General features: G+C 50.0%; 1 protein-coding gene across 1 annotated transcript; it reads right to left on the bottom strand.

Moving 5' to 3' along the window:
* On the bottom strand, positions 1–5,842 carry TMEM221 (transmembrane protein 221). Its single transcript, XM_052644393.1, has 3 exons — positions 5,523–5,842; positions 2,949–3,034; positions 1–470 (listed from the first exon to the last, which is right to left on the bottom strand). Exons 1-3 carry the CDS (start codon positions 5,840–5,842, stop codon positions 1–3), a joined length of 876 nt encoding a protein of 291 aa, XP_052500353.1.
* Between the last annotated feature and the right edge of the window lie 7,705 nt (positions 5,843–13,547).

Raw genomic sequence — 13,547 nt, 5'->3', positions numbered from 1 at the left:
TCACACCAAGGTGGAGTCCTTCCCTGAACCCCCTGGCCTATGGCCCAGGATGCTGCGCATCTCATGTGTGACCTCTCCCCAGCGCCCCTCACTGGCAGACAGTGTCCGGTGCATGCGGGAAGCAGGCAGGCAGCTCTCCCGGCCTCCTCGCATGACTGCAGGTGCTGTGTCAGTGACCATGGGTCTGAGGGAGTCCCCCAGTTTAGGGAAGGATGAGTAGAGAGTCCAGTGATGAATACCCTGCTGGGGCTGAGCCCTGGGGCCGGCCTTGGAGACTTCAGCAGGGCGGACAGGGTCATCTTCAAAGTGTGGTGGGGACAGTTCATGGAGGCCCCGGCGGGTGGTCCGGGCGGCCTGGAGCAGAGTGTGGGTCAGCGCCGCCACCAGGGCTAGAGCACCCACGCCAAGGATGGAGGCGGCTGCTGCACCTGTCTCGATCTCGAAGAGCAGCAGGGCATAGATGGACAGTGCTGGGGAAGGAAACGGCTCTCATTCAGTGTTTGATCCCCAAGCCCTGGAGGAGCTCCCCCACATGGAAGGCAGTTATAGAAAACTGTGTTATGATAGGCGCATAGACTAACTCATCTGACCCTTCCACACCTGACGAATGTGTCATCTATTACTATGTCTGTAGACGCTCGCTCATGTCCAGCTTTTTGTGACCCTGTGGATTGTAGCCCACCAGGCTCCTCTGTCCATGGGATTCTCCCGGTAAGAATACTAGAATGGGGTGCCATATCCTCCTCCCGGGGATCTTCCCAACCCAGGGATCGAACCCGCATCTCCTGCTTTGGCAGGCGGATTCTTTACCCCTGAGCTACCGGGGAAGCCAGTGTTATGTGTACTTAACCACGATTGGAACAACCCAGATCTCAGACTTTTGGAATCCTTGTGATTGACCTGGAGTGAATCACAGTCCCTCTCTGACCTCAGTTGGCTTATCTGAACAATAAGACAGTTGGTGACCTGACCTCAAGGACTGGTTCTCTGTTGCCCTATCCAATGTCCAGTTGGCACCTTTCTTTTTGGTGGGAACTATCCTGTGCATTGAAGGATATTTAATAGCTTCTACCCACCAGATACCAGTATACCCTCCCCGATCTTATCACGAAACCAAAAATGGCTCCAGATATTAATTGCCCAGGGTCCCCTCTGGGGCAGAATCAGCCTCCATTGAGAGGTGCTGGTCCAGTCCCTAACCCCACCCTGTTCACTGGGCTAGGAGGACTGACCCACTTCCCTGGCATCAGTGATGCATGTGGTCCTAGGTCTTGGCCAGTCAGAGTGTTGCTTTCCCTGGTTGTAGTGATTGGTGCGTGGCTATCACATGACCCAAGTTCAGCCAATCAGAGTCAGCCCTGGGACCTTTGCTTGGACTATGGGGATAAGGGAATTTCCTTATGGCCGCAATTAAGAATTGCCAGCCTGGTGCCCTGCAGTCCCTGGGGTCGAAAACAGTCGGACATGACTTAGCAACTGAACAACAAAATAAATGGAGAGCAGCTCAGAGTTGGTGGGGGATTTCTTGGCACTCTGTGGACTGTTTTTAGACTTTCTCCAGCTCTGCATTCTTGCTTTCGCACATGCCACACTGTATTATGTCTGGCATATTAAAGCGAGGCCAAGGACTTTTTTTGCTCTAAACATTTTTAAAAGGTCTTTATAATTATTATTTTGGTTCTGGTTAGCAATGAATGAATGACTGGCTGGACATGCTTGGGAATTCTTGCTGAGTGAGGTCACCTAACCTCAAAAAGAATATAAATGGGAGCTGAACAGATTAATTTAATGTTTAATGAGGCTGACATAGTTTTTGTGCCCTTTGTGAGTTTTTCTGTATTTTAGGACAAGAATATTTTATTCTCCAAGTCTATAACAGTTTTGTCAGGCCCTGAAAAGGCTGGAGGTCATAGGTACTATGTTGAAAGTGCTTACAGATAAAAACTTCTTTCTCAGGGCACAGTGGGTGAAGTGCTGAAGTGAGAAGCATTTTTTTTTTCTGACCTCATTTGAGTGCCTAGATCCAAGCACACCTGAAGCCACTAACCCTTGATCTTTTCAGATAGGTGAGTCACTCCATCCACTCTCCTTTTTAAAAAAGCCCACATCCAGAGTATTTTATTAAGTCAAACAACAAGAGTGATGCAGAGTTAGCTATCCTGTGTGTACAAATTCCCACAATAAACCCTAGGCTCATATTTCATAAATAATCTTTTAAATATATCTTCTAAACTTCTATTTCTCTATTGTGGTACTAAGGAAAAAAACAGTAACAGCAAATCCCTTGTTATTCAGTAAGCTTATTTTTTTCCCTCCAGTAAAACAGGTTGTCTGTAGGGCTACTAGAGATCTATGGAAGATTTAACACTGAGTCTCCAGAATCAGCAACATATTTTTCAAGATTGTAACAAAATATAAGATGTCAACAGTCTCTTCAAAGAAATGCGATGATTTGATTTCTTTACCAGCATGTGTGCGTGATCAAAGAAGAGTTACAAGCTAGGGAAGGAAAGACTGTGTGTCTTTCTGGCACCCAAGTTATTAGTTTTTACTCTGCTTCATATTTGGGAATTTAAAATTGCATTTCTGGTTTAGGAAGCATTTTTTTTTTTCTTTTTCTTAAGCCCTTCTTAAGCTGGATTCTGATATTTGTGATCAAAACACAGGTTTGCTAAGGCCAACCTGTGAAACATGATCTCCAGAAACCAGCAAAGACTGGGAAACTTTTGTTCAAACCAGGTGTAGACAGGTGATGAATCACGAGTGTTCTGAAGACAACCACCATTTATGGACTCCCGTTGGGATCAGATGCCAGCCATGGGCGCAAGTGTCAGAACCAGGAGTGAAAAAGGTAGGCTGGCTCCAGAGCTGACCCTAACTGTGGGGCCATTACCCTTGGCTGCTCCAACTCAGGGTCCTACACCCCATGTTCTATCCTGAGCACATACCTGCCAAGTAGACGGAGGCCCCACAACAGAAGAGGCCGAGAGCCACATGTCTGAGGAGGCGGCAGTCATAGAGAAACCAGTCAGACCTGGCAGGGAGGGGGGCAGGAAGAAAATGGACTCAGGAGGCAGAACTGGTAGAAGAAGCTTGGGGAGGAGAGGAAGGGAGAATGGTCCAGCTCTGGGGAACTGGAGGTCTCTGTGAGGACCCAAACATCCACCCATGTATCCGTCCCCCTCCCTGCTCAACCATTCTTTACCATCCGCCACCATTTACTATCCATCCATCCATCCTATCCATCCGTATGTATTCAACCATACAGCCATCCACCCATTTAACCATGCTGTGTTAATCCATCCACCCATTAATTTAAACAGCCACTATCATCCATTATCCATTTGTCATTCACCATCCATTCATTCGTCCATCCATCCATCTCCCACCCCTGACCCACCCATCCATCATCTGTCTCCCAGTCACCATTCGTTGAGCCAACCAACTATCTATCTGTCCATTCATCCATCCAGTCATCATCCATTCCACTCCCCTCCCCCATAACCCACCGATACAGTGAAAGTGAAAATGTTACTCAGTCGTCTCTGACTCTTTGCCACCCTGTGGACTGTAGCCCACCAGGCTCCTCTGCCCATGGAGTTTTCCAGGCAAGAATACTGGAGTGGGTTGCCACTTCCTTCTCCAGGGGATCTTCCCAACCCAGGGATTGAATCTGGGTCTCCTGCATTGCAGGTAGATTCTTCACCATCTGAGCCACAAGGGAAAACAACCTCCTGATATACATGAGCCCACTAGACCATCCAACATTTATGAAGCAGCCGTCGCATGTGGATACTTGCTAGGCACCTGACTTCCATTATTTTACTGACCATAAGCTTATTTGGGAATGAGGAAACTGAGGCGAATTTGTTAGCAGCCGCCATAGAAACAGAGATTCCCAAGAGCTGTGTGAATTGAGGACATAGTTTTGAACCCAGCCCTATGCTAAGTTTTTCTGCTGTGTGCATGCTCTTCTCGAGTCCTGTGAGATCAAGAAAAGGAGCTTCCATCATTGCTCACCTCCCACCAGTACCACAGAAATGGCTTTCTCTCTCTTTCTGCCAACTCCCCTCCTGACCCCTTTTCTCCACAGTAGCCAGAGTGAGTTCTTCCAAACCCACTTAAGTCAGGTCACTCCCCTCCTGGCTCACAGCCTTCTCAGTCAGAGTAAAAACCTGAGCTCTTCACCAGAGCACAGGAACCTCTACGTAATCCAGTACCTCTTGGATTTCCCTGGAGGTCCAGTAGCCAAGACCCCACACTGCCACTGCAGGAAGTGTGGGTTCTATCCTTGGTCAGGGAACTAAGATCACGCAAGTTGCATGGTGTAGCCAAAAAAATCCAGTACCTCTCACTCCCACTTCCTGGTTCTGTCTCCCTTATCTACCCCCACGCCAGCCACACCAATCACCTCCATCCCCCTTTAACACCTCAAGCTCATCCCTGCTCCAGGGCCTTTCCACATGCGGGTCCCTCTGCCTGGATCACAGTCCCTTAGATCTTGAGCCTCCTTTCCTTCTTCAAGTCTCAGCTCAGTCCTCCCTTGATGGTCGGACTCACCCCCACCCTCACGATGGGTGGTCTCATCCCTACCCTTTCCTGCTCCACCTCTTTTTCTTCCCTTTCCAGCATTCATCACCGTTTGACATTATTAATCTGGTTTTCTTCTTCATTATCTGCATCCCCAGGAAGGTGGTCCATATCCACTTGGATCCTGCTGAGTCCCCAATACCCAGCGCTGGTCTCAGCCCCCAGCAGGCACCCAACACATATTTGCAAACTGACAGAATGCATGCTTTTCAGCACCCCATGAACTAGCAGGTGGAGGGTGCATGGTTTGGATGGGATTCAGTGGTGGAGGTGCCCATCTGATCAAATCTATGGAAGACTGGGCCAGAATCCTGGTTCCCCTCCCCCAGGAGGGTGGGACAGCCAAGTCTTTGGCTCAAGGAACGGTCCTCACTCCACATGTAATGCCCCACCCCCTGTGCCCATCTCCCTGAGCTCAGGTGCCTGACAAGGGACGCTACCCCCACTCCCACACCCACCCCTAGCCAGGGCACAGGTTCCTGGCTCTATCAGCTTCAAGTTCAAATCCAGTCCACTCCCTTCCAAACCTAGCAGCTAGACTGAGCAGCCTCCCCTGTCTGAGACTAAACAGGAGGATGATAACGGGTACCAGCCATTCAGGGGGCTTCACTGCACTAATCACAAGATGTGGGAGGCACCTAGAGCTTAGGGTTCCATTAAATAACAAGTTCTATGAACACTGGGGCTAGCTGACTCTAGGCCTTCTTTGAGCCTCAGTTTCTTCATCTGTGAAATGGGGAGTCACAGCAGGAGTTGTACCTGCTGTAAAAGGAGAGAGGGAGGGATGGGTGGACGGAAGGAAGAAGGGAAAGACGGACGGAGGGAGGGAGGGAGGGAGGAAAGCTCTCCCCCAAGCTGAGGCCCAGAGAAGGGCAGCGGCTCGCCCGGGCTCGTCCAGGCCCCAGCCAGGCAGTGGGGGCCGGTCCTCCTACCTGTTAGAGCCCGGTCCCCGCGCCATCTCGGCGCCCAGGTGGCCGCAGAGGGCGGCGAGCAGCAGGCAGGTGAGGCCCAGCACCAGGGCAAGCGCGGAGAGTGCGGCTGCCAGCGGCAGCAGCGCCCCGGCCGCGTCCTCCGGCAGCCGGGGGCCGGCGCCCAGCTCCGGGCCCAGCCCGTCGATTCGCGGTCCTCGAAGCTCCGCGCGGCCCGCCTGCAGCTGGAACAGCAGCTGCGCGCCCAGCGCCGCCAGCACCGCCGCGGGGATGCCCAACAAGACCATCGCGGCCAGCACCCGGCCGCCGTACGACCTGGCCATCGGAGGGGTCCTGCGGGCCTGGGGACAGCTGAAGAATCAAAGAGATTTTAGGGGGCAGCGCAGTTGAGGAGCGTCTTAGGGCCCTCGGCGGTCCAGAATGGGGCGGTTTTTGAAAGTTGGAAGGGCCACAGAGAGCTTGGGACGCCAGTCGCGGTGGGGACGAGGAAGGGCTGGGAAAACTTGAGACGAAGTCTCCTCTCTCTGGGGACCCTGTGGGCGCCAGCTCCCGGCCTCTGGGCTCTCGAGGGGCGTGGCCAGCAAGGGGCGGAGCGAATAAGGGGCGGTCCCACGTGGGATGAGCGCACAGTGGCTGTGTCCAGGGACCCTCACAGGCCACTAAACTCATTAAAGTGTCCGCCTTTCCCCTCCTGCCGCTCCAAGCGCCTGTTTTACCGTTGTTTGGGGGAAAAGAAAGGAAACTCGCACGAATTTTTAAATAATGCACTTTGCTACGCGATCTCTACCCGCGGACCTGGCAATTGACTGGGATGTCCCCTCCGCTCACCTTCTTTCAAGGCTGTGCAGAGACGTCACCACCTCAGAGAGGCCCTCCTGGACCTCCTCCCCAAGCAGCACACCCGTCCTTCACTGCTAGACTTTGTTCTTCCCACGGCACCGTTTGAAGGGTTATTATTTCTTTATTTTTTTTTTGCATTTCAAGAATAATTTTAGTGAACCCTATTTCTTGCATCTTCCCATACATAGAAAAACAGTATAACCATGAACTTGAAACATCTGTTCTTTGTGAGTGGTAGTAATATTTCACCAAGATTTATGTCTGATTACATGTATTCCTTAACAGCAAAACATGTAAACTAGTTTCCTCCCACCTCTTCTGAGCAGCTCCTCAGAGCTATCTGAGAGACTTGTCTCCCAGGTTATAGTCCTCAGTAAGACCCTGAATAAAATTTAACTCACAACTCTCACATTGTGTATTTTCCTTTTAGTTGACAACACAATATTTACATATTTGTGTGTCTGTGTATATATCTCTGCATATGTATATATTAATCACAAAAGCATTTAGAGTGATTATTATTTCCTGTCTACCAGGGCTTGTCAGCATGTCTTCCATATAATGGACCGGTATGGTGTTCTGTGGGATGTCAAGATATTTGGGGTCCCTAGGTACTTTTGCTTGGAAAATTCCATGCGCGGAGGAGCCTGGTAGGCTGCAGTCCATGGGCTCGCTAAAAGTCAGACACGGCTGAAGTGACTTAGCAGCAGCAGCAGCAGCAGTAAGGTCTATATTATGATAAGGAACAAAGGAACTGGCATTGCCTTGAGGCCTTAGAAAGCATCACTACGAACAAAGCTAGTGGAGGTGATGGAATTCCAGTCGAGCTGTTTCAAATCCTGAAAGATGATGTTGTGAAAGTGCTGCACCCAATATGCCAGCAAATTTGGAAAACTCAGCAGTGGCCACAGGACTGGAAAAGGTCAGTTTTCATTCCAATCCCAAAGAAAGGCAATGCCAAAGAATGCTCAAACTACCTCACAATTGCACTCATCTCTCACGCTAGTAAAGTAATGCTCAAAATTCTCCAAGCCAGGCTTCAGCAATACGTGAACCGTGAACTTCCAGATGTTCAAGCTGGTTTTAGAAAAGGCAGAGGAACCAGAGATCAAATTGCCAACACCCACTGGATCATCAAAAAAGCAAAAGAGCTCCAGAAAAACATCTATTTTTGCTTTATTGACTATGCCAAAGCCTTTGACTGTGTGGATCACAAGAAACTGTGGAAAATTCTGAAAGAGATGGGAATACCAGACCACTTGATCTGCCTCTTGAGAAATCTGTATGCAGGTCAGGAAGCAACAGTTAGAACTGGACATGGAACAACAGACTGGTTCCAAATAGGAAAAGGCGTATGTCTAGGCTGTATATTGTCACCCTGCTTATTTAACTTATATGCAGAGTACATCATGAGAAACCCTGGGCTGGAGGAAGCACAAGCTGGAATCAATATTGCCGGGAGAAATATCAATAATCTCAGATATACAGATGACACCACTGTTATGGCAGAAAGTGAAGAGGAACTAAAAAAAGCCTCTTGATGAAAGTGAAAGAGGAGAGTGAGAAAGTTGGCTTAAAGCTCAACATTCAGAAAACGAAGATCACGGCATCTGGTCCCATCACTTTATGAGAAATACATGGGGAAACAGTGGAAACAGTGGCAGACTTTATTTTTTGGGGCTCCTAAATCACTGCAGATCATGACTGCAGCCATGAAATTAAAAGGCGCTTACTCCTTGGAAGAAAAGTTATGACCAACCTAGATAGCATATTCAAAAGCAGAGACATTACTTTGCCGACTAAGGTCCGTCTAGTCAAGGCTTTGGTTTTTCCACTGGTCATGTATGGATGTGAGAGTTGGACTGTGAAGAAAGCTGAGCACCGAAGAATTGATGGTTTTGAACTGTGGTGTTGGAGAACTCTCGAGAGTCCCTTGGACTGCAAGGAGATCCAATCAGTCCATCCTAAAGGAGATCAGTCCTGGGTGTTCATTGGAAGGAATGATGCTGAAGCTGAAACTCCAATACTTTGGCCATCTCATGGGAAGAACTGACTCATTGGAAAAGACCGTGATGCTGGGAGGGATTGGGGGCAGGAGGAAAAGGGGACAACAGAGGATGAGATGGCTGGATGGCATCACAGACTCGATGGGCATGAGTTTGAGTGAACTGTGGGAGTTGGTGATGGACAAGGAGGCCTGGCGTGCTGCAATTCATGGGGTTGCAAAGAGTTGGACACGACTGAGTGACTGAACTGAACTGAACTAAGGCATCAACCAAAGTTTATACACTTGTTCCCGCTTCGTAAATGCAATGTGAATGAAGAAGAAAGCATTCTCCAAGTCTGAAGTTCCATTATCAGGTGCCTGGTGCTGTGTTAATTTGCTCCAGAAGAGATTCCTCACTTAGAATTGTGATTTTTTTAATCACCACCTAGCTAAATTTGTGATGATCTATCATTTTTCCATGACTCATCTGGCTTTTATTAGTGGCCAAACAGGGGCCATAAGGAGACTAGCCACTGGGTTGGAAGGCAACTATTCCAGGTGTAGCAACTGAGACACTTGTGTGCAGAGCAGGGGTAACTGCTTCAGAGACTGGGGAGAGGTCGGCTCCTTGGGCAAAGGAGCTTTGGGGCAATTTAGAGGTATGCAGTGTGCAGCCTCATGTCTGCCTAAATCTACCCATCCCAGGTCTCAGAGTTCCACCCGTTTCCACCAGTGCTGTTAACTTGGCATAACAAGCACGGCGAGGCTGACCATTTAATTGTGATGGCAAATCTGCAACTCACATGCTTAGCTCCTAGGCTTGGTATTAAGTCCAAGTATCTGCCTATAAGCCCCAGGACATGGGAGACTCCTCCAGAACTTTATAGATGCATCATAATTCTGTATAAAAATATATATGTATATATATGTATGTATGTGTATATATATATAAGCTCATGGATGTTCTTTGTATATATTCATAACATTTAATTTCTTTTTTCCCCCTATGTCTGCTGTAAAAAGAAGGTGCATGCTCAGTCATCTCTAACTCTGCAACCCCGTGGACTGTAGCCTGCCAGACCCATGGGATTTCCCAGGCAAGAATACTGGAGGGGGCTGCCATTTCCTTCTCCATATTTCTTTATTTTTAAGTTTTAGAAATATAACTGAAACTTACATGACATAATAACCATTTTAAAGTGAACCATTCTGAGGTCTTCAGCACATACACAACGCTGTGCAACATCACCTCGATCTAGTTCTGGAATTTCCGTTCCCCACCCCACCCCTCATTAGCAGTCATTTTCCATTCCCCCTCTCTCAGCCCCTGGTAGCCACTAATCTACCTTCCGTCTTCTACGGATTTGTCTTTTCTGGACATTTCATATGAAAGAAACCAGACAATATGTGGTCTTTCGTGTCTGGTTTCTTTCCCTGAGGCTAAGATTTTTAAGGCTCATCCGTACTGTAGCATGTCTCATTCCTTTTTTATGGCTGAATAATATTTCATTGTATAAATGGACCACATTCAGCTTATCATTCATCTGTTGATGGACATTTGGGTTGTTTCCACCTTTAGTTGGTTATGAATAGTGCTGCTATGAACAGGTACATGGAACAATTTGAGTCTCGGTTTTCATTTCTTTCTGGTCTATACCCAGAGTGGAATGGCTGGGTTATAATGGTAACTATATTTAAACTGTTGAGGAACTGCCTGTTTCACACAATGCCAGCACCAGACACCCCCAAATCATTTTACATCCCCACCAACAGTACACCAATTTCTCGATTTGCACATCAACACTTGTTATTTTGTTTTTTGATTATAACCATCCTATAGGGTGAGAAGGGGTACCTCATTGCAGTCCTGATTTGCATTTCCGTAATAACCGGGGATGTAGTGCCTCCTCGGTGGCCAAGGCACTTGTTGGCCATTTGCATGTCTTCTTTGGAGAAGTGCGTCTTCGTATCCTTTGTTCATTTGGGTTGTTTTGTCTGTTTGCTTTCCTGCAGCGCTTGGCGTCTCTGGCAGCACACTGCATGCACTTTCCTGCTGTCTGTGGCTGGGGGGTGGTGGAGAGGAGGGCTGCTTCAGGACTGTGGGACGTCTGCTTCAAGTTCCCTTTGTGTCTGGATCTGCACCCAGCACATAATAGGTCCTCAATAAAGCCTTGCTGGACACGAATGAATGGGTTGCCTTGTACTCTGGCTCTGGAATTCTTGTAAAGTTTGAAATATCAAATCTGAAAAAGGTTTCAAAAGTGCATTCCTGCTACATCCAGAATCTAAGGGTAACTGAGGTCAACGTGGCCTGATGCAAGCAGGTCCCTGTCTTAATGTATCAGGCCTGAAAGATGACATAGCCATCATCTGGACTTTAAAGAAGAGGAAACTGAGGCCCTGAGAGGTTCAGTGACTCCCTGGGTCACACAGTCATCACAGACAGCCTGGCTGTATAAAACCAGTGCTTTATACTACTTTCCAGAAGTGTTATTGATCTGACTGGTTTTGAATTTCCATGTCTTTTCTCCAATTTGTGGAGTCATTTATCTTTTTCAGGTTTCAAATTCTGGGAAAAGTTTGTGAGCCTTGAGCCCCCAGCCCAGTGCCTGATGGGTAGAATGGCCGCAGGGTTGAGTGCAGGGTGAGCTCTCAGCAACAGGTGGCCTCTCCTCCCGTGGGGATTGGGGGTTAGGGATGAGCATGAAATGAAGCACTTGTCCAGCCCCAAAGCCTCTGCTGCTGCTGAGTCGCTTCAGTCGTGTCCGACTCTGTGCGACCCCATAGACAGGGGCCCACTGTCTCTGGGATTCTCCAGGCAAGAACGCAGGAGTGGGTTGCCATTTCCTTCTCCAATGCATGAAAGTGAAAAGCGAAAGTGAAGTCGTTCAGTCGTGCCCGACTCTTAGCGACCCCATGGACTGCAGCCTACCAGGCTCCTCCGTTTATGGGATTTTCCAGGCAAGAGTACTGGAGTGGGGTGCATTGCCTTCTCCGCCCAAAGCCTCTAGGGCCTCCCGAATCCGAGCCTCAACTCCCTGCCCACTTACCCTTTCCCGGAGCTGGGAGAAGGTGTGGGTTGCATTTATTAGCATGTTTAGCCCCATTCAGAGGACACGTCCCGCCGCCAGGCGGCGCCAGAGACAAAGTGAAGAGATTGGTGCACGGGTTGAGCTCCAGCTCTGGCTCCTTGGCTGACCTGCCAGGTAGAACCTTATCTTATTGTCATTTCCCAGGGGAAAGGAGGCTTCCCAGGTGGCCCTAGTGGTAAAGAACCCGCTTGCCAGTGTCCGAGACTGAAGAGACCAGGGTTCAATCCCTGGGTAGAGAAGATCCCCTGGAGAAGGGCATGACAATCCACTCCAGTATTCTTGCCTGCAGTATACCATGGACAGAGGAGCCTGGAGGGTTACAGTCCGTGGAGTTGCAAAGAGCCCGACACGACTGAGGCAACTTAGCACAGAAGGAGAAAAGGAGGCTTGGAAAGGCGGAGATGACTGTCTTATAGTCACACAGCCAGGAAGTGTTCCCGCCTGGCATTTTTGTTATCTATATTCTGTTGTCTCCCCACCCCCCCCCACCCCCCACGGGGAATCCTCGGGGTTCACCAAGGACAAGGAGACTGAACCCTCGCTGTAAGCCCGGGACTCAGCGCACACGACACCAAATACTGAACCGCAACCTTTGTAAACGATAAATCTGTTGTTAAAGGATTGTTGCAAGTTAGCGCGTGAAATACGTGAACAACTCATTTAGCGTGTGATGGGCGAGCCGTTCTCAGCACCATCATTCGATTTTAGTTTGTAGTTTCCCCTTTTGCAACTATTAACCATCTCACCTCCTTCAGTCTTAAAGATATTTCTGAATATTTTAAAATATGACTCAGACATGCCACTGGAGAACCAAGACAGGCCCTGGGTGACAGATTCGGAGGGGGATCTCACCTAGAAACCTCCGTCATCCGCCCTGCCCGGGGTCCCACCCTCCATCTGTTGGCGGGGGTGGCGGGGTGGGAGTTTCGGGGTGGCGGGGTGGGAGTTTCCCGGTCGGGGGGGTGGGAGGGCGGTCAGAACTGACTCCCTCAGGTCCTGCTCTGCTTCTCTCCGCCATGTCATTACACACGCCCTCGCCCTCACTCACTCCTAGAGGGTGGGCCTCAAAAACACCCTCTCTACGCCCCAGTTCTAGGCTTTTCTTCCGCATCCGGGTAGCTCAGAGCAGCCCCACCCCTACGGCCCCTTTGCTCCTGGGGCTGGGCTCAGAATAAAGACAGCTTCCATCCCCAGCCCTGGGGTTCGGCTTTAAGCTGGGTCCCCTCCCTCTGAACTGGACTGAACCTCCCTCTTCCTGCGCTTCTCAGGTGGCCTTAGTGGTAAAGAATCCGCCTGCCAGTGCAGGAGACGTAAGAGACAGTGGGTTTGATCTCTGGGTTGGAAAGATCCAGTGGAACAGGAAATGACAACCCACTTCAGTATTCTTGCCTGGAGAATCCCATGGACAGAGGAGCCTGGCAGGCCAAAGTCCATGGGGTCGCAAAAGAGTCCGATACGACTGAGCCACCGAGGACATCCTCCTCCTTCCTGGACTGAACTCAGAGAGGTTCCCTCCCCTCATCCTGTTCCCCCTTCCCGCCTAGTTGAGGCTTTTCAGAGATTCTGCTTGCTCTGCCCGCCAGCCTTCCACCTCGGGGCTCAGAACAGCTTCCCCCGCTCTGGTCCCGCCCACTACCGGGAGGAGAGGTTTGTCCTTATTCAGTCGCTCAGTTGTGTCCGACTCTTTCCGACCCCATGGACTGCAGCACGCCAGGCTTCCCTGTCCATCCCCACTCCCGGAACTTGCTCAAACTCACGTCCATCTAGTCGGTGATGTCATCCACCCATCTCATCCTCTGTCGCTCCCTTCTCCTCCAGCCCTCAATCAGGGGGAGATGAGGGCTCATCAAAGAATCTCTCCCCCCCGCCCCGCGCTGCCGCCCGCCCCGCATCCTTGTGTTCTTTCCTACAGGGGATTCAGAAAAGACCCCAGCCGCCAGTCCCACCTGCCCTTGGGGGTTGGGGGGAGGATTCATCACAGACCTGCCCCTCTCTGTTCCCCCCCACCAAAAGGATCGGAGCAGCCAGCTTCCCCCTCCCCCCGGCTCCGCCCCAATCTTCCTCTTGAGGTTTCATCATAGAACCCCCGTCCTGTCCACCCCGCAGGGG

The sequence above is a fragment of the Budorcas taxicolor genome, chromosome 7, assembly GCF_023091745.1.
Source record: "Budorcas taxicolor isolate Tak-1 chromosome 7, Takin1.1, whole genome shotgun sequence".
Classification (NCBI taxonomy): Eukaryota; Metazoa; Chordata; class Mammalia; order Artiodactyla; family Bovidae; genus Budorcas; species Budorcas taxicolor.
This window is presented reverse-complemented; position numbering and strand designations above follow the sequence as displayed.

Coding starts and splice junctions, on each gene's coding strand:
- TMEM221 (XM_052644393.1), bottom strand. CDS start 5,842: ATGGCCAGGTCGTACGGCGGCCGGGTGCTGGCCGCGATGGTCTTGTTG. Junction 3,035..5,522: donor CGGGGACCGGGCTCTAACAG/GTAGGAGGACCG, acceptor CCTCCCTGCCAG/GTCTGACTGGTTTCTCTATG. Junction 471..2,948: donor GGCCTCCGTCTACTTGGCAG/GTATGTGCTCAG, acceptor TTCCTTCCCCAG/CACTGTCCATCTATGCCCTG.